At 43.8% G+C, this 21,318-nt stretch overlaps 1 protein-coding gene across 3 annotated transcripts in view; it reads right to left on the reverse strand.

The window, feature by feature from the left end:
- The window catches only part of LOC140391939 (stAR-related lipid transfer protein 13-like), a 938,750-nt gene that overhangs the window by 591,893 nt on the left and 325,539 nt on the right, over positions 1-21,318 (reverse strand). For all 3 annotated transcript variants that reach the window (XM_072477005.1, XM_072477004.1, XM_072477006.1), the window contains exon 3: positions 13,349-13,504. In XM_072477005.1, coding sequence (XP_072333106.1) covers positions 13,349-13,504 — 156 coding nt within the window. The remainder of the gene's footprint in view (positions 1-13,348; positions 13,505-21,318) is intronic.

Consider the following 21,318-nt stretch of genomic DNA (forward strand, 5'->3'; position numbering starts at 1 on the left):
TGTGTCCTTGTGCATGAATCGCAAAAAGTTGGTTTGCAGGTGCAGCAAGTAATTAAGAAGGCAAATGGAAATTTGTCCTTCTTTGCTAGAGGGATGGAGTTTAAAAACAGGGAGGTTATGTTGCAGCTCTATAGGGTGCTGGTGAGGCCACACCTGGAGCACTGTGTACAGTTTTAGTCTCCTTAAAAGAGAAAGCATATATGGCACTGGAGTGTGTGCAGAGGAGATTCACTAGGTTGATTCCGGAGTTGAGAGGATTATCTTATGAGGAGAGACTAAGTAGACTGGGATTATACTCATTGGAATTTAGAAGCATGAGGGGCGATTTTATGGAAACATATAACATTATATGTTATACCAGGGGCTGGTTTAGCATAGGGCTAAATTGCTGGCTTTGAAAGCAGACCAAGGCAGGCCAGCAGCACGGTTCAATTCCCGTACCAGCCTCCCCGAACAGGTGCCGGAATGTGGCGACTAGGGGCTTTTCAGAGTAACTTCATTTGAAGCCTACTTGTGACAATAAGCGATTTTCATTCATTCATTTCATTTCATTACGAAGGGAATAGATTGAATAGAAGTAGGGATGTTGTTTCCACTGGCGGGTGAAACTAGAATTAGGGGGAATAGCCTCAAAATAATGGGCAGCAAAGGGTTATGAATCTGTGGAATTCCCTGTCCAGTGAAGCAGGTGAGGCTATCTCATTAAATGTTTTTAAGGCATAGGTAGATAGATTTGTGAACAGTAGTGGAATGAGCAAGAGGGTAAGTGGAGCTGAGTCCACAAAAAGATCAGCCATGATCTTATTGAATGGCGGAGCAGGCTGGAGGGGCCAAATGGCCTGCTTCTAGTTCTTATGTACTTATGTTGTTGTGAGATTGATTTTACTAGGCTGTGATTGACAACTTTCACAACACACGACTGTCAGCATTGTTCCATTCATGTCCCTTCACGCTTGAGTGACTTTAAAGTAGTCAGCTGTGAAACTAAGGACAATGTTTATACACATTAAGCTTTGATTGACAGCTCCTGCACCACATCAAAGAGAATTTAATTTTTTTTTTAGATTAACTACTGACCACTTCAAAGTCACTCAAGCCTCAAGAGAGATAAATGGTAAGCACGTAAATCTCTTTGATATGGTCTTGTTAGGATGCTTTATTAAGTTGCAGGAATGTAAATGTAGTAAATGGGTTTTATGAATGAAATTTCTTTTCCAATATAGCAAAGTCTACAATAAACATCTAGAGCTTTACTTGATAGAACTTTATTCAATTTGATCTCTGCATGGGACATGAGATCTGCCCACGATGGATACTGGGTGAGTTAGCATGGTAGGTGTAGAGGCAAAGTGTGGTGATGGGGGCATAAGCTGGTGTGAATTGGTACTAAGTTGGCATTGGGGCTATGGAGAGACATAGGGTGTGTTATAACCTGCCTACTTACGATTGGCTGGGGACTAATGACTATCCCACAATCCTATGGGAGTATGAACTTCCCCAATGAGGGGGGGCGGAGAAACTCCTAGTATAAATAAGCTGGCCAGTTCAGAAACCAGCAGGAAGGAGAAGGTAGCAAGGGAAGTTACTGCTACTGTTATGTATATATTGTTATAGTAAATAAACGTTATTATTTTGTATCCTTAAAACTCGTGCTGGATTCTTCGTGGCCCTTACAAAAGGGTGGATACAAGGGAATAGGTTGGCATGCAGCGGATGACGGGCCACGGGTGTCGGGTGCGTAGGGGCTATAAAGGGCCATGGGGGTGGGTTAAGGGCATGAGGTACTTGGGTTGGAATGGGTGGGGTGTTTGTAGGGTAAGGCATGAGGACTGGAAGGATGCTTCATGTTTTAATCTTTATCTTTTTATTTTTTGAAAATGTGCCAGAGACACAAGACAGGCCAGTCTACCTCCACTCTCAGTCGTCTCCTGATTTCTTACCATGTCACCCCCTGACTTCTATTATAACCAACATCCCCTACACCACCCCTGACCTAAAACACAATCTCCAGGCAGCCATTTTTAAAGATCAGATTTGCAGAGCCAGGAATTTTCCTTTCTCTGCGCACCTTACCTGGGCTTGGAAATGTAGGCCTAAGATGTTGGGTTAACACAACATGGATTGGAAATCTAGTGCAGTATTAAACCCAGCACAAAAAGCATTAAAGAGGACTGCTGGATTCAATGCGCACTTAATGTGCACTATATAAATCTATCGGGCATTATATAAATCTATCTGATCTCAATGTAAATATTTAGAAAGCTGGGATTTTCTCTTTCCTACTTTCTAAACATTTATATTTTCAACTGTCGTGAGAGAACTTTGCCCATATTTGTTTCCAGGAACGGCAGTCAGAGTTCTACCTTGGCAGGAATCTTGGCAACATAAATGGCTCTGCCTAGCTTGAACCCAAACTGCAGCTACTGGTCTCGGTAAGCGCACCCTTAGTTTTCAATCACTTTTGCCGAGCTTCCCATATACCATCCTTTACAAATCTGCACACCTTTACTCTTAGATTACAGCTGACTACACAAACCTTGCCCATCGGGGTGATGTCACAGCATATGAGAACTATTCAGCATTGATTCAACTCTAAAATATTGATCCACATATCAATGAAATTAAAAATCCTTCAAAAGGTTGGTGTATAATTCAAAGGTAAATGAAGGTAATTTCATAATGTCTCCGTTTCTTTAATCAGTTTTTCATTTTTCTTTCAACATTGATCTATACTTGTGAGCTTTTCTAGATACAGACTGTCTTCCATTTTCACTTAACAAAGTCCTGCATTATGCAGTGTTGTTGCTGTCCATATTTAGGACACCAGACCAGACTCCAACATTTGTTTGGATACCAGACAAGAATCCCAAACAAACTTTTTTAAATTTGTAAAACTATGAGAAAAGGATACATCACCCCATGAGTGATGACTCTGATCAATATGTATATTTTATGCTAAAAACACAATTTAATGTCAACACAAAATTAACCACATTAACATCAAAGAAAATAGATTTACAATTATCAGTTTAACAGTTCTTAAATACAAGGAAAAAACTAAACTTACTATCTATACCTGCCACTAACCCAAATTATGCAACATAATACAATCAAATGCCACTAGCTAACAAATTACTTGTTTAGTTATGTAGAGTGAAATTGATAATAGAGTAATAGTAATAGGGGACTCTATAGTCAGGGGCACAGATAGGCGCTTCTGTGGACGTGAAAGAGACTCCAGGATGGTATGTTGCCTCCCTGGTGCCAGGGTCCAGGATGTCTCCGAAAGGGTAGAGGGAATCCTGAAGGGGGAGGGCAAACAGGCAGAGGTCGTTGTACATATTGGTACTAACGACATAGGCAGGAAGGGGCATGAGGTCCTGCAGCAGGAGTTCAGGGAGCTAGGCAGAAAGTTAAAAGACAGGACCTCGAGGGTTGTAATCTCGGGATTACTCCCTGTGCCACGTGCCAGTGAGGCTAGAAATAGGAAGATAGAGCAGACAAACACGTGGCTAAACAGCTGGTGTAGGAGGGAGGGTTTCCATTTTCTGGACCACTGGGAGCTCTTCCGGGGCAGGTGTGACCTGTATAAGATGGACGGGTTGCATCTAAGCCGGAGAGGCATAAATATCCTGGCCGCGAGGTTTGCTAGTGTCACACGGGAGGGTTTAAACTAGTATGGCAGGGGGGTGGGTACGGGAGCAATAGGTCAGAAGGTGAGAGCATTGAGGGAGAACTAGGGAATAGGGACAGTGTGGCTCTGAGGCAGAGCAGACGGGGAAAAGTTGCTGAACACAGCGGGTCTGGTGGCCTGAAGTGCATATGTTTTAATGCAAGGAGCATTACGGGTAAGGCAGATGAACTTAGAGCTTGGATTACTACTTGGAACTATGATGTTATTGCCATTACAGAGACCTGGTTGAGGGAAGGGCAGGATTGGCAGCTAAACGTTCCAGGATTTAGATGTTTCAGGCGGGATAGAGGGGGATGTAAAAGGGGAGGCGGAGTTGCACTACTTGTTCGGGAGAATATCACAGCTATACTGCGAGAGGACACCTCAGAGGGCAGTGAGGCTATATGGGTAGAGATCAGGAATAAGAAGGGTGCAGTCACAATGTTGGGGGTATACTACAGGCCTCCCAACAGCCAGCGGGAGATAGAGGAGCAGATAGGTAGACAGATTTTGGAAAAGAGTAAAAACAACAGGGTTGTGGTGATGGGAGACTTCAACTTCCCCAATATTGACTGGGACTCACTTAGTGCCAGGGGCTTAGACGGGGCGGAGTTTGTAAGGAGCATCCAGGAGGGCTTCTTAAAACAATATGTAAACAGTCCAACTAGGGAAGGGGCAGTACTGGACCTGGTATTGGGGAATGAGCCCGGCCAGGTGGTAGATGTTTCAGTAGGGGAGCATTTCGGTAACAGTGACCACAATTCAGTAAGTTTTAAAGTACTGGTGGACAAGGATAAGAGTGGTCCGAGGATGAATGTGCTAAATTGGGGGAAGGCTAATTATGACAATATTAGGCGGGAACTGAAGAACATAGATTGGGGGCGGATGTTTGAGGGCAAATCAACATCTGACATGTGGGAGGCTTTCAAGTGTCAGTTGAAAGGAATACAGGACAGGCATGTTCCTGTGAGGAAGAAAGATAAATACGGCAATTTTCGGGAACCTTGGATGATGAGTGATATTGTAGGCCTCGTCAAAAAGAAAAAGGAGGCATTTGTCAGTGCTAAAAAGCTGGGAACAGACGAAGCCTGTGTGGCATATAAGGAAAGTAGGAAGGAACTTAAGCAAGGAGTCAGGAGGGCTAGAAGGGGTCATGAAAAGTCATTGGCAAATAGGGTTAAGGAAAATCCCAAGGCTTTTTACACGTACATAAAAAGCAAGAGGGTAGCCAGGGAAAGGGTTGGCCCACTGAAGGATAGGCAAGGGAATCTATGTGTGGAGCCAGAGGAAATGGGCGAGGTACTAAATGAATACTTTGCATCAGTATTCACCAAAGAGAAGGAATTGGTAGATGTTGAGTCTGGAGCAGGGGGTGTAGATAGCCTGGGTCACATTGTCATCCAAAAAGACGAGGTGTTGGGTGTCTTAAAAAATATTAAGGTAGATAAGTCCCCAGGGCCTGATGGGATCTACCCCAGAATACTGAAGGAGGCTGGAGAGGAAATTGCTGAGGCCTTGACAGAAATCTTTGGATCCTCGCTGTCTTCAGGGGATGTCCCGGAGGACTGGAGAATAGCCAATGTTGTTCCTCTGTTTAAGAAGGGTAGCAAGGATAATCCCGGGAACTACAGGCCGGTGAGCCTTACTTCAGTGGTAGGGAAATTACTGGAGAGAATTCTTCGAGACAGGATCTACTCCCATTTGGAAGCAAATGGACGTATTAGTGAGAGGCAGCACGGTTTTGTGAAGGGGAGGTCGTGTCTCACTAACTTGATAGAGTTTTTCGAGGAGGTCACTAAGATGATTGATGCAGGTAGGGCAGTAGATGTTGTCTATATGGACTTCAGTAAGGCCTTTGACAAGGTCCCTCATGGTAGACTAGTACAAAAGGTGAAGTCACACGGGATCAGGGGTGAACTGGCAAGGTGGATACAGAACTGGCTAGGCCATAGAAGGCAGAGGGTAGCAATGGAGGGATGCTTTTCTAATTGGAGGGCTGTGACCAGTGGTGTTCCACAGGGATCAGTGCTGGGACCTTTGCTCTTTGTAGTATATATAAATGATTTGGAGGAAAATGTAACTGGTCTGATTAGTAAGTTTGCAGATGACACAAAGGTTGGTGGAATTGCGGATAGCGATGAGGACTGTCTGAGGATACAGCAGGATTTAGATTGTCTGGAGACTTGGGCGGAGAGATGGCAGATGGAGTTTAATCCGGACAAATGTGAGGTAATGCATTTTGGAAGGGCTAATGCAGGTAGGGAATATACAGTGAATGGTAGAACCCTCAAGAGTATTGAAAGTCAAAGAGATCTAGGAGTACAGGTCCACAGGTCATTGAAAGGGGCAACACAGGTGGAGAAGGTAGTCAAGAAGGCATACGGCATGCTTGCCTTCATTGGCCGGGGCATTGAGTATAAGAATTGGCAAGTCATGTTGCAGCTGTATAGAACCTTAGTTAGGCCACACTTGGAGTATAGTGTTCAATTCTGGTCGCCACACTACCAGAAGGATGTGGAGGCTTTAGAGAGGGTGCAGAAGAGATTTACCAGAATGTTGCCTGGTATGGAGGGCATAAGCTATGAGGAGCGATTGAATAAACTCGGTTTGTTCTCACTGGAACGAAGGAGGTTGAGGGGCGACCTGATAGAGGTATACAAAATTATGAGGGGCATAGACAGAGTGGATAGTCAGAGGCTTTTCCCCAGGGTAGAGGGGTCAATTACTAGGGGGCATAGGATTAAGGTGAGAGGGGCAAGGTTTAGAGTAGATGTACGAGGCAAGTTTTTTACGCAGAGGGTAGTGGGTGCCTGGAACTCACTACCGGAGGAGGTAGTGGAAGCAGGGACGATAGGGACATTTAAGGGGCATCTTGACAAATATATGAATAGGATGGGAATAGAAGGATACGGACCCAGGAAGTGTAGAAGATTGTAGTTTAGTCGGGCAGTATGGTCGGCACGGGCTTGGAGGGCCGAAGGGCCTGTTCCTGTGCTGTACATTTCTTTGTTCTTTGTTCTTTGATAATATGGAAAAATGTGTCATTTGAAACATGGAAGTCTGGCAATATCTGGTCTGAGAGAAACATGAGAGGATACAGGTAAAGATCCCACAAAGGGTTAACAGCAGCTGCCAGGGAAGGATTGTAAAATGCAGATATCCTTGGTCAAGCAAACAAGACAAACAGGATTTTGAATGAAGCCAAAAACAATGGCTCACACCTTCATTGAAAGTAACTATCTTAGTGAGCAGCTGGAAAAGAATGGATGAGGTTCAGTTGAATTTTGTGATAATTCTAGGTGTGAAAATTTGCTAATACCAGGTTTATCAGTCTACGAGAAACATAATTCAAAGCCAAAATCAAAGTCAAAATTGAGCTGAGGATACAATTGGAAAATAAAACTATAGAAATTACAGGAATTAAAAGTAACACTTCTTGAAGTCAAAGCATTTTGAACATCACAAAGGAAACAATGTAATCAGATCTATGAGATGAAGTCATGTCAAAATGAATACTTAGTTGGATTAAAAGGTTTAGATCAAAAGATACTTTTTACAATCAAAGAAAATAAGAGTTACTTTACAATAACATCATAACAACGTAATTGTTAGAAAGCGAATATAAACCGAGAGACAAGAGCAGGAACTATCCAGAACCAGAACACCAACCAGAACTCAGAGAGAGAGAGAGAGGGGAGAAGCAGAGACAGATTATAGTCAGCTCGGCCATGGGAAATGGACAGGGCATAGCAGCCGAGCTAAAATAGCTAATACATCTAAGGAAGACTAGAATTTAAAGAGTAGACAGATTCAGCTCAGAGCCAGCTCTCATATCTTGGTACATGGGAAAGGTAGGACACAGCAACTGAGCTAACCAGCGAATACATCTAAAGAAAACCAGATTTTAAAAAGAAGATTGATTGTCAAGTTGGGCCTGAAGGTCCCTTCAACCAACCAGAAGGATCCAGAAGAAAGATCTTTTTACTTTTCTGGAAAGACAGTGATTGCATCTTTTAAAAAGAGAAAAAATATATTATAATAAAATAACTTAAAAGTTTTAACCTGAAATAGTGGTTATTCCAAAGTCTACTTTACTTACTTAGCAATGCGGGACCCAGGATCGATGCTACTAAGTGGTAAGTAGATTAAATATTCGGTGAAGGTATGGGTTATACCAGGGGATAACTTGAAAATATAGTTTGACCTGAATAGCACCCACTGAAGCTTGCATCGGAGTCGGGGAGTGAGAATCCCTGATCACCATTTAGAATGTCGGTCCTTTTTGGTATAGGGGACTTCTAAGAATAGTGGTGAGTTTTCAAAAACAAGAGACCTTTGCGAGAGAGACCCTTTGAGGAACAGAACCAGTACACTTCTGTTCAACCTTGCAGCATTTGGCAAAACAGCTGTTCAACCTAAAATCCTTCTGTCTAGTCAGACTCAAATCCTATGGCAAACTGCGAAGCTACAGATATACATGGCTCCTCCCATTAATTGGAACATTTATATCCCATTAATATGTCACGTGATTGGCTTAGCTAGGACTAAATACACCCCTCATAAATTGTCTACTCTCAGGATATCTCCAGCAATCATAATAATATCCCATTAGTCCTCCATATGTAACAGGTAACTGGTTAGAAACAATCATGGCCTCGTCTTTTACGACTTCTTAATTACAGCTTCGACAGACACGCACATTCTAGATACATTAACCAAGGCTTTTAATAACACTACTGCCAAAAATATAAAATATAACAAATGACAATTTCTATATTCATCACACACACTGCACCAACTATCTGAAAAAATAATCCAAACTCTGTCACCAGTTTAATTGTGAGTTACAGTAAGGAAAAACTACAACTACAAATTAACAGGTACCAATAAGCCTGACTGTAGCAAGGGCATAGGATGTTTTTTAGTTGGGAGGCTTCAGTGTCCATCACCAGGCATGGCTTGGGAGCACCTGGGTATAATAATAATCCTTATTAGTGTCAGAAGTAGGCTTCCATTAACGCTGTAATGACGTTACTGTGAAAATTCCCTAGTCGCCACACTCTGGCACCTGTTTGGGTACACTGAGGGAGAATTCAGAATGTCCAATTCACCTGACAAACACATCTTTCGGGACTTATGAGAGAAAACCGGAGCATCTGGAGGAAACCCACGCAAATACGGGGAGCATGTGCAGACTCCACACAGATTGGGACGCAAGCCGGGAATCGAACCCGGGTTCCTGGTGCTGTGAAGCAACAGTGCTAACCACTGTGCTACCATGGCACCCTATGTACAGGTGGTGAGAGAACCAATAAGTGGGAAAAGTCCAGTTAACCCTGCCCTCAACAATATATCTGTCACAGGAACATATTTGTAGGCGTGACAAGCGCACGGTATTTGTGGAGTTGAGGTTCAGGCTTCACACTGAGGATATCTCCACTGTGTTGTGTGGCACTACTATCGTGCTAAATGGGAGAGATTCATAATACCTTCCTTCTAAAAACTGGGCATTATGAGGGCCACCAACAGCAGCATAATTATATTCAACCACAATCTGTAACCTCATGGCCCAGTATATTCCTCACTATTACCATCAAACCAGGATACCAACCCTTGTTCAATGAGTAGTACAAGACTGCATGCCTGGAGCAGCACCAGCATACATAAACATGAGATGCCAACATGGCGACGCTATAACACAGAGCCACACACATACTAACCAGTGGAAACAGCTTGTGATAGACAGGGCTAAGTTCTCCCACGACCAATGGATTAGATCAAAGCTCTGTGGATCCCGTTGTGAATGTTGGTGGGCAATTAAACAACTAATCAAAGGAGGAGGCTCCACAAACAACCCCATCCTCAATGAGAGGAAGCTCAGCACATCAGTAAGACATGCTCAAGCACTTGCAGCCATTTTTAGCCAAAGGTGCCAACTGGATAATCCAATTCAGCCTCCTCCTGAGGTTGTTAGTGTCACAGGTGCCAGTTTTCAGCCAATTCGATTCACTTCACTTCATGTCAATAAATCATTGAATTCCCTCGATACAGCAAAGGTTATGGGTCCAGACAACAGCCCAGACAACAGCCCAGTAGTAAAGACTTGCATTCCAGAGCGAGCTGTGCCCTTAGCCAAACTGTTCCCATACAGGCATAACACTGATATCTACCGACAATATGGAAAATTGCTCAGGAATGACTTACACACAAAAAGCAGGACAAATCCAATGAGATCAAATACTGCCAAAACAGTCTACTCTCAATCGCCAACAAAATGAGAGGAGGTGTTGTCAAAAGTGCTATCAAGTGGCACTTACTCACCAATGATCTGCTCACCAAGGCACAGCTCGGGTTCAGTCAGGGCCACTTGGCTCCTGACCTCACATAATCTTGGTACAAATATGGACAAAAGAGTTGAATTCAGAAGGTGAAGAGAGAGTGATTGTCCTTGACATTGAGACCACATTTGATCTAGTGTGACATCAAGGAGCCCAAGTATAATTAAAGTCAATGCAAATCAAGAGAAAACCATACACTTGTTGGGAGTCCTACCTAACACACTATTGAGCAAAAGATAGAAAATTATTATGGCAGCAACTTTGAAAACAACTGGTAAATCACTAAAAATGCTTAACTCATTGAGAAAATCAATTTGAGAGCAAAAGGAATATTGAGCGAAAAGTAGCAAGTTATTATGGCAGCCGCTTTGAAAACAAATGGAAAATCACTAAAAATGCTTAACTCATTGAGAAAATCACTTTGGGACCAAAAGGAATATGGAGTTGTATTGTAGGCTTTGTGGGCCCCAGCACAACCCTACAGGAACTCTTCAGGTGCCATCATAGAGTGAACTATCTTCAGCCGATTCATCAATGACCTTTCTCCATCTTAAGGTCAGAAGTGGAGATGTTTGCTGATGATTGCACAATGTTCAGCACCATTCGCAACTCATCAGATACTGTAGCAGTCCATGTTCATATGCAGCTAGACTTGGGCTGATAAGTGGCACACAAACACCAGGCAATGACCATCCTCATCAAGAGAGATTCTAACCATCTCCCCTTGATGCTCAATGGCATCACCATTGTTGAATCCCCCACCATCAATAACCTGGAAGTTGCCATTGACCAGCAACATAAATGGACCAGCCGCATAAATACCGTGACTACAAGAGCAGGTCAGAAGATAAGCATTCTGAAGCGAATAATTCACTTCCTGACTTCCCAAAGCCTACCCATGTACATAACACATGTCAGGAGTGTGATGAAATTTACATTACATAGAATTTACATAGAATTTACAGTGCAGAAGGAAGCCATTCGGCCCATCGAGTCTGCACCGGCTCTTGGAAAGAGCACCCTACCCAAATCCACACCTCCACCCTATCCCCATAACCCAGTAACCCCACCCAACACTAAGGGCAATTTTGGAACTAAGGGCAATTTAGCTTGGCCAATCCACCAAACCTGCACATCTTTGGACTGTGGGAGGAAACCGGAGCACCCGGAGGAAACCCACGCAGACACGGGGAGAACGTGCAGACTCCGCACAGCTAGTGACCCAGCGGGGAATCGAACCTGGGATCCTGGAGCTGTGAAGCAATTGTGCTAACCACCATGCTACCGTGTTGCCCTTAAACATTCTCCACTTTCCTGAATCAGTAAGACTGATGAATGCCATTTGGGGAAAAGTAACCTGTTTGATTGACATCCCATCTACCCATTCATTTCCTCTCTACCAACACATAGCCTCCTTCGATAGCACCTCCCAAACCAACAACTTCTACCTGCCGCGACAGCAGAACAAGGGTAGCAGATGTATGGGAACATCACCATCTGCAAGTCCTCCAAGTCACACATTAGCTTGTCTGGGAACTATATCATTGCTCCTTCATTATTGCTCAGTCAAACTCTGGAACTCCTTCCCTAACAGCATCATGGATGTATCTGCACCACATAAACTGCAACAGATCACAGTAGTGGCTCACCACTACTTTTTCAAGTGCATTTAGGAATGTGTAAACATTTGCTAGCATTGGCAGTGATGCTTAAGTCCAATGACAAAATAACAAAAGAACCAAAGAGAATAGAGATAGAAGTGACAGATAGCTAGCCTAATATTGGACCTAAAATATGTTGCAGATAATTTATACATAATTGTGCCAAAATTTATCAACAATAGTGATATTTCATTGAAGAAGTATACAGCATTCAAAAATACTGAGTGTATTATTCATATTTCAAAATAAGCATAAATGTTTGATGTACTTGAATAATGAATTTGGGTTATTAAATTGAAGTTAAGATGCAAGATTGATGGAGTTGGCCTTTACTCTTGGTTGAATTACTTAATTACTCTTCTATTTGGCAAAATACAAGCACCTTTACAGCTTGGCTGGAAAGGCAAGGCTAAACGTTGCGTTGGGAGTTATTTCATCCTTAACTTTTAAATCACTGTGTATGAAGTCCATTAATGTTATTGAACTTATAATTCTAATCTACAGTCATTTTAAATTGGCTCACTAATCAGCCTCAAACGTCCTTTCCAACTTCATCAGAGATCTTCATGACAGACTATGGGTGGGATTTTCCGCACGCGATTCGACGTGATTGGCGGCCGCCATTGGTCATTCTTTCCTATGCACCCCACGCTGCCAGGAACCCGGTAGCCGGTGTTCGCTGTTGGCAAAGTCTATGAATTTATTTACCAGGTCAGTGACTTTCCAGTGCCACTGTTTGAAACCAGTCTTCGGATTTGGCAGCTTTGGGTCAGTATCCAGTGGTTAAGATAGAGTATTGCTTTTGGAAAGCTCAATTAACCACCAGGCGATATTTGTGTGCCACTGAACAGCGTCCACCCAACACCCTGAAATATCCTGTCAATTCCAGCACTTCAGCCTACACCATCAGGCAATGTCACCAACAAAAATGAGAATTTTGCATGTGTGTAGGGACATTTTCCAGTCATTCTCACCAGCAAGATCTTCTGGTCCCACTACTGAGAAAGACACCATGGGGTGCACAGAAAATTCACCCCTGATATCTTTTATTTTTAAAAATTTAGTGAACATAAACATAAGCAAAATGCATATTGAGCCAAAAAAGAAGAGATTTGGAGGGTTGATCAAAAGCCACTTTACAACACATCTCATTACCCACCTGCCCAAAACCCACCTGGAGTTAAAATGGGCCAAAGCACTGATGATTAAATATAGTTGAGTGCATGCTAATAGCTGAGAATTAATGAGAAAGTATTGTTTTATTTTTAGTATAACACTGAGTCCACTGAGCAGATTACTCACCATTGATATCTGTCATTGATAGAGTCAAGACAGCAATAAAATGCACTGAGGAGCAGCTCAATAAAATAAGGTGAAACATTCATGGCAAATAAATAATCTGAACAAAGTCAAGCAAAACATCTATGGAGAGAAATGACAAGTTAATGTTGCACACATAGCCCTTCACCAGAACTGTATCTGATTTGGCATTTGTTCCCAGACTTTAGTTGTTTTCATTTAAGATTTCCAACATTTGCATCCATTTAATTTTTGTTTTAAAGCACATTGGACCAGATGTTTCCCAGTGCTACCCTTTTCTGCTGTTCAGTTTATTGTTGTATTTGAAATGTGCAGAATAGATGAGACAGGAAAAACTGGACGTAAGGATCACTTACTGGTTGTTGAGAACCTTCATGCCTCTTGGCAGGGGTGCTGGCAGGAGAGGGACTGGCACTAAGTGCATCCTCAATGTCCAAGTTCAGCTGGTCGAGTTTCCTCATCAGTGAAGTCATGGAGTCTGTCCACTGGAAGACATCTCCATACTGCAGTTTCTGTAAGAATCATCAATTGAAGAATCATTAAATTAGTGGTGTTGTAGCCACAGGAGTGAAATATGTAGCAGATGTACTGAAAGACAATTGGAGTAAAAAATATTCAATACATGCTTTCTACTGACAGCAGTAATGTATTTCTCCTCTGTTCCAGTTCTACTTTTTCTTCACTATATCAGAAATGGTGAATGTTTTCTGAAAATTCAGTCTTGGAACGTGGGCCACATTGGCAAGGTCAACAGTTAGGAGTGGTTCTCCACTGCCCGCCGCTGGTAGCAGGTTTCCTGATTCGGCGGATAATTGAGTGTGACCTGAAAATGGGATTGGTTACCCAATCTAATGCTCCGGTCCCCCGGCAGCGGGAAGATACAAATGGGTCATTTGCGCACATTTATATCCAATTAAAGGTTGGAAGCTCGATTCTCCAGTCCCCCATGATGCTCCAGGCCTCTCAACTGGGAGTCACATGGGCATGAATTGGTGCAGGTATTTTCAAACGTGGCCCTGATTCGGTGGACCCTGCGATGGATCAAGTGGGTCAGTGCATAATAGAGGTGCATCGGAAAGTTCATCGGAAAGCCCCTTAACGTCACAACGCAAATCCTGATGTCCTGCCCGACTGACCCCCAGCCCCCATCAGAACCCCCATCAGAGGCCCAACAGAGAACCCCCATCAGACCCCTCATCAGACTCTCAACAGAGACCCCGCCATCAGACCCCCTACAAAGACCCACCCACCAGACCCCTTGAGATCCCACCATCTTACCCCCTACAAAGAACCCCCACCAGACACCCATCAGACCCCTAGAGAACCCACCATCAGACCCCCTACAAAGACCCACCCACCAGATACCCATCAGACCCCTAGAGAACCCACCATCAGACCCCCTACAAAGACCCCCCCCCACCAGATACCCATTAGACCCCTAGAGAACCCACCATCAGACCGCCTACAAAGACCCCCCCACCAGACACCCATCTGACCCCTAGAGAACCCACCATCAGACCGCCAACACAGACCCCCCCACCAGACACCCATCAGACCCACAGAGAGCCCACAACAGGAACCCCCATCCAACACAATGTGCCGAAGAGCCTTTTCTGTACTGTATAATTCTATGAAACCCACATCAGAATCCCCCATGAAACTCACGTCTGACCCCCCCCATCAGTCCCCAACAAAGACCCCCCCCCCACATAAAACCACCAGCAAAGACAGCCATCAGAGATCCCAATCAGACACACCCCCCCATTAGAGATCCCTGCCTGAAAGATGAAGGGAAGTCAAGGCAAGAGGGTGAAAGATCATCACATTTTCACTTATCTTTTCCTAAAATCTGCTGCTCCAGACAAAAATGTTTAAAGCAACAGCTATTACAAGTATCAGAGGCTTCCTCGAATGCCAAGTACACTTCAATGGGCTTGAAATCCCCTGACAGACTTCCATTAAATTTCACACAATAATATAGTGTTAGCCAGTTATTGACAATTTTCTTACTCTAGATTTGGTGGATTATTGATCTACCTTTCCCTTCACGTTTGAATGCATCTCCATTATCTTGTGTCATGGGAGTGTCCCTTTAAGAAATGTTTTTGTCTTATCACATGGCTTCAGTGATGTCATTGTGTGGGTGGAGCTGGGCTGTAGCTCTGTGAGTTTTTACTTCTGTTTTGGATTGGGAGCTGGCTGGGCTCTGAGTTTTTACTTTCGCTTTGAGATTGAATTGGTTTGTACTGCACAGGTTGAAAAGAAAGGTTTCCCTATCTTCATTTCCAGACTGCTTGATAACTTAAAAGAGAAAATAGCTTTCTGGAAGGAATTCAAGCCTGCTGTTTGGAAAGGAAACAAGAGTTTCAATACCAAGTCTTGAGTGCCGTCTGCTGGACCACACCTTTGAAAAGGGGGTACTGGTTTTTACTAGGATCTTGATATTAAATTGAAACAGTAAAGGAGGGATTCATTAAAGGTTATTCATAGATTACTGGAGCTGTGTGGGGTCTTTATGTTTATAGTTGATAAAAATGCTCACTGTGTGTGTTTATAAAAATGTTAACTAAATTGGTAGAATAAAGTTTGTTTTTTGATTAAAAGAGCCGAACATCTCTGTTGAATAACACCTGAAAGGTAGGCTCTTGTGCTCATCGTAACCAAAATCAATAAACAGTTGTTGGTCAGGTGAACTCCATGATCACCATGGTCAGGTGAACTTTGGTGTTTTCTAAACCCTGGCCCATAACACTTGCTTTCATGGTATCCAAAATGTTTAAAGTACATCTGGAACTGCATGGCATTCAGAAGTCAGACTTACCTGAACAAAACCTGAGGCTGCCTCTGGAGTTCAGGATTGAAGCAATTTTTGCTATAAATGATAACCCCTCACCACATCAAAAGCAGCTAAGTGCTCTCTGTCTTGTTATGCTCGAGGTGTAGCATTAGCGGTTTCCTTGTGGTGCACTTGACAAAGGAAGGTTCAGACGTGGAGATAACTTCAACACGTTTATTAAACTATTTACACTTCTCCTACTCGGGTTCGCCACTACTGTTAATCCTTCTACAGCTACTCAGACAGACTAACCAGTCTGCTACAATCCACGTGGTGGGTGTAATATTGAATCAACCCTGTGTCTCTACTCACTGACTGCCTCCACTGGAAAGAGGAAGATCATGTGTGTTGTGTCCTTTATATATGGGTTGGTGTAATGCCCTCCTGTGGTCGTATCCCCTCTGTGTATATCGTGAATGCCCATTGGTCGTGTTCTATCTAACTGTTCTATTTGTTGAGTGTCTGTGTGTCATGTCTCTGGTGCTCCCTCTAGTGTCTAGCTAGTCTACATGTATTTACATTAACTCCTTGTGTCTTTACAGTGATGCATATCACCACACTCTCTGCTGCGAAAATGTGAAAGCACTTAGCTGCTTTTGACGTGGTGAGGAGCTGTAAATCATAGCAAGAGTTCCTCCATAGCAACTCTGGAGGCAGCCCCAGGCATTGTTCAGGTAAGCCCGACATCTGCACGGCCACATTGTGTTCCGGATGCATTTTGCATCAGCGTGTTTTCCCATTCGCATCACAGAGAATTAGATGATAGTGGAATATTCCGGTCAGGCCTTCATCTGCAGCCCATTAGCAGGATGTAATCAGTTTCGTCTCAGCCTCCAGTGAGATTCCCGATCCACCATGATGGGCAACAGCAGACGATATCACAGGAAATTCATACCGGCGTGTTTGCGGATGATACGACTGTGGTGGGTCGTATCTCAAACAACGACGAATCAGACTACAGAAAGGAAATAAATCACTTGGATGCACGGTGTACCAAAACCAACGTCTCTCTAAATGTCGGAAAGACCCAGGAACTGATCATCGACTTCAGGAAGCGTAGCACGCCACCCCCCCCCCCAAACCCCCCTCCCCCCCCCACCCCTCCACACCCCGCCTGCATCAATGGCTCCGAAGTGGAGATGGTCGATAGCTTTAAGTTCCTGGGGGTCACCATCACCAACAGTCTGTCCTGCTCCACTCACGGCGATGCAACAGTTAAGGAAGCCCAGCGATGTCTCTACTCCCAACGGAAGCTAAAGAAATTTGGCATGTCTGCATCGACTCTCACAAACTTCTACAGGTGTGCTGTAGAGAGCATCCTATGCGGCTGCATCACAGCTTGGTATGGCAACTGCTCAGCCCAAGATCGCAAGAAACTACAGAGTGTGGTGAACTCAGCCCAACGCATCACAAAACCTGCCACCCTCACATTGATTCTGTATACATCTCCCGCTGCCTCAGGAAGGCAGACAGCATTATCAAAGACCCCTCCCACCCAGGCATTGCCTTCTTCCAGTCCCTTCCATCAGGCAGAAGGTACAGAAGTCTGAAGACCTGCACATCCAGACATAGGAACAGCTTCTTCCCCTCAGCTACAAGACTCCTCAACGACCCCCCCTCAGACTGATCTGTTCCCTGTAAGAACACTATTCACAATGCCCTATGCTGCTCTTGCTCATGTATTTACTTTGTTTGGCCCCTTGTTCAGCACTGTAACCAATCACTGTTTGTCGATGTACCATTTGTCAATGTACTCTGTCGATTATTCTTTTTGTCTCCTATGTACGTACTGTGTACGTTCCCTCGGCCGGAGAAAAAGACTTTTCACTGTACTTCGGTACATGTGACAATAAATCAAATCAAATCAAAACGATTTTTGGATTCCTGCAAAATGCACCCCTTCCGCACCCCCGCCCACCATAGAACCCGCCAGTGGGTGGATGGGAAAATTCCACTCTGACGTGGATGTTTTAATCTCCTTTGAGTAAATATTGGGAAGACTAACCCATCATCGTCAGCCCCTGTTGCAATCTCTGTCCCTTTGCCACTGATTCTGTAACATTTTCCCATACCCTGCCTTGGTTGAACGTGATTGTAACTTCAGTACACTATTTGACCCTGAGCTGAGCTTCTGTCCCCATATCGTCTACAGCACAAAGACTCATTCCAGCTGAAAACATTGCCTGCCTCTACCCTTCCCCATCTCTTGTCCATTTTGTACCTTTGTCACTTTGAGACTTGATTATTCCGACATATTCTTTACCAACATCTATTGTGACACGCTTTAAACTTTGGCTCAGTCAAAATTTTGCTGTGTGTATCTTATCCCACATTTCTCATTCATTCTTGCTGAGGGAAAATCCTAGAACTCCCTCCCTAACAGCACAGGGGGAGTGCCTACACCTCTGGGACTGCAGCGGTTCAAGAAGGCAGCTCACCGCCACCTTCTGAAGGGCAACTAGGATGGACACTAAATGCTGGCCTAACCAGCAACGCCCACTTCCCGTAAGTGAAGAAAAAGTTTCTCTCGCCCATTATTCCCATCCTTGTTGACCTAATTTACCGCCTGTTATTTTGATGTCTCAAATTTATCATTTGAAATTTCAGGCAGAACCTTAACAAAAAAATGACAAAGTGTCAGTTCTGGTGAGAAAAACGAGGCGAATGTCAGTGGGATTTCTCATGGAATTTTGAGCCTCTTTGCCAAAAAAAGTGAGTAGGCATGGTATACACTGTAACTCTGGTGGGGCAGGGCTTCTTAGATCACGTGTGGGCACTGCGAGTAAGCAGGATGAATTGAGAGGAAGGGAGTACCAGAGGGTATGAGGAAGCTTGTGGCAGGTCAGGTGGAGGGGCCCTGCTAGGTGGTAGCATGTCGGGTCCAAGTAGTACAGGGAGGAGTGACTGAAGGGGGGAGTGATGAGAGGAGACAAGAAGAACTTAGCCTGGCAGGCTGGAGTAGGTCATTCGTTCCTTCACGGCACTGCACACCTGTCCTCCCTGTCCTCCTGTAGAGGGTGCTGGCACTCACAAGTGCGGCCACCATTTCCCAGGCGGGATTTGTAATCTTGCTGGAGGATGTCATGCCAGCTTGAGGGTAAATAGTTGCCATTTATGGCAACCAACATTCTTGTGAGGGCCCCCGTGGTGAATCGTAGAATTGGCTTCTTGGCTGCCATCCTCCTGGCTTGACTGTGAGAATATGCTGTGGGGCCATTTAAATGCAGCGCCCCTTTGACTGAAGTGCTCAGAATACCCCTGGGACAGTCGAATCACAGGCATGGTGTCTTTCATGCGGGGAAACTTTTTTTCCCAAAGAATCGAAATATTGATGTCTGGATTGTGCTGCCAGGACCAGTGGGATACGCACCGGTTTTCACTTAGCCAAATTATTACTAATTTATATTGGAATCTATGTGAGAAGGCAAGTTCCACAGGTAAAGATTATTGCCCATGTCAGTATGAAAGACTTAAAATTCAGATTACTCTTCAAATTAAAGCCACCTAGTGAAATTGTCACTGTACTGCGAAGGAGGCAAAGTTCGGTAAGTTTACTCAGAACATTTGTTTGTCCCTGCAAAAGAAACCTGCACCAATAATTCCAACATGACCTGTAAGATTCTGAGCTTGTGCTCACCTGAGCAGCTTTATGTGAGTCAGCCTCCTAATTGGCTGTTCCATGTTAACTTCTAATTGAGGTCAGCAGGCAAACCAAGAACATGGAAGCCTCAAAAGGAGGGCCTTCAGCAATGTCTACTCTGCCAGGAGAGGTGAGTACTGCTGGAGAAGAGGGAGATTTTTGCGTGGTTTAAAATGGAGCAGCTCACTAAAGCCTCCCTCTTCAGTGGTGGAAAGGATGAAAAAGTACTGTGAGGGGCCTCAGAAAGGAGGGTCACTCCTGGGCTCCTGTTAACATTGTGGCTCCCTGATACTGTCAATTAGTTCAGCCACCCAGAACCTACTAACCTTCTGGTGAGAGATTGCCTCTACAGCTTTGCTGGCCTCTCAACACAGCAGTGGACCCGTGTAATGCCAGGAAAGTTGCAGTGCTTTGGGGAAATGGTCCTAGATTAGGGCCTTAATTGATTTTATTAGCTGCCTATCTCTGTGCAGTGGCCTGCTTATTTCCATGGCAGCCTGGAACTGGGAACATCGCCTGGAGGCATGACAGACAACAGGGTTTTCTGGTTTTCCTACTTTTACAGGTTCTGTGTCTCCAAACCCACCTCCACAGGGTCATAAAAATTCAGCCCATTGACTTTTGACTTGGTCAAGCCACAGCTGCATTAAGGATGAGGGGCCAAATGGCCTATTCCTGTTCCTATGCTCCTCTTTTCCCTTAACTATGCAACAAATTCAATTGTGACAGAACAAGCTGGTACATACCCATGCATTATAAGCCGTTATGGTGAAAATATTGAAGATAAAATGCAGCCTATTTTCCCCCATCATAGCTATCCAAAGAGGTAATTGACATTTTCCTCCGAATTCAGTGAAATATTACTGAAGACATTTAGGTGTGAATTCTGCAGCAGTGAAAGGGTTTGTCCAATTTAGCACAACTTATGTGAAGCTGGATTTTCAGCAATGACATTAATGAAAAAAACATACTGAACCAGTATGAGCGTTGACCATGACATGCCTGTGTCCTTTTCGAAGATACCTCCACCTCTTTACAGAATAAGCGCTCAGCACTAGTAACAAGTTTGACATTAATCAAGAAAAAAATAAAAATAATAAATATGTTTCATTGTATAACTAATTTTTTTGTACAGAAAGAAATATTTGTGTTGTGTTACTGATGATCTGCAGGATTTTTATAACACAAGAATGAGCCTTAGAATGAAAATGTTTGTGAACCCGGATCTAAAGCCACTAAATTTTTGCGGGCAGCTGTTCTCGAGGTCAGCTGCTGCAATGTGAGTTTCTCATTGGATCTCCAAATAGTGGGCAGGATCCACATTGCAAACATTGAATTCCACTCATTATTTGCAAGCATTCAAAACTCATTTCATTTTCTTTCCCTATTTTGTAAATTCCCTGGTAGTGAAATTTGATAAGACCTGAAAAAGAGTGCAGGATGGCAACTAGCCTGTGTCTGTTGCTTCAGATAGAGTCAGTTTGAAAACATTTAAACAATCACTGCGTGTAACCAGTGTTAAACTTACTGTTGATTAACTGTACACCTCAGCAGGAGGCACAAAACTGTGAGATGTGCTGAAATTATCAGTAGTGTCAAAGTAATGCGCTGAATTGGCAAGAGGTTGACAAGAAAATAAATAGTTGAAAGAACAATTGATTATCTTTAAAGATCAAATACAAAAGAAGTGCATAACCCTTCAGCAACATGAAGAAATGAAGACTGTCTTGAACAACAGAACAGAAGAACAATAGAGCAAAGTCGAGGAGACTGTTGGGTTACAAGAAAACTGAAGATGAAGCAATTGAACTTCGCATGAAAAAGGAAAATCCATTGAAAGGCTTTCACAC

The sequence above is a fragment of the Scyliorhinus torazame genome, chromosome 15 (assembly GCF_047496885.1).
Source record: "Scyliorhinus torazame isolate Kashiwa2021f chromosome 15, sScyTor2.1, whole genome shotgun sequence".
In the NCBI taxonomy this organism is placed as follows: domain Eukaryota; kingdom Metazoa; phylum Chordata; class Chondrichthyes; order Carcharhiniformes; family Scyliorhinidae; genus Scyliorhinus; species Scyliorhinus torazame.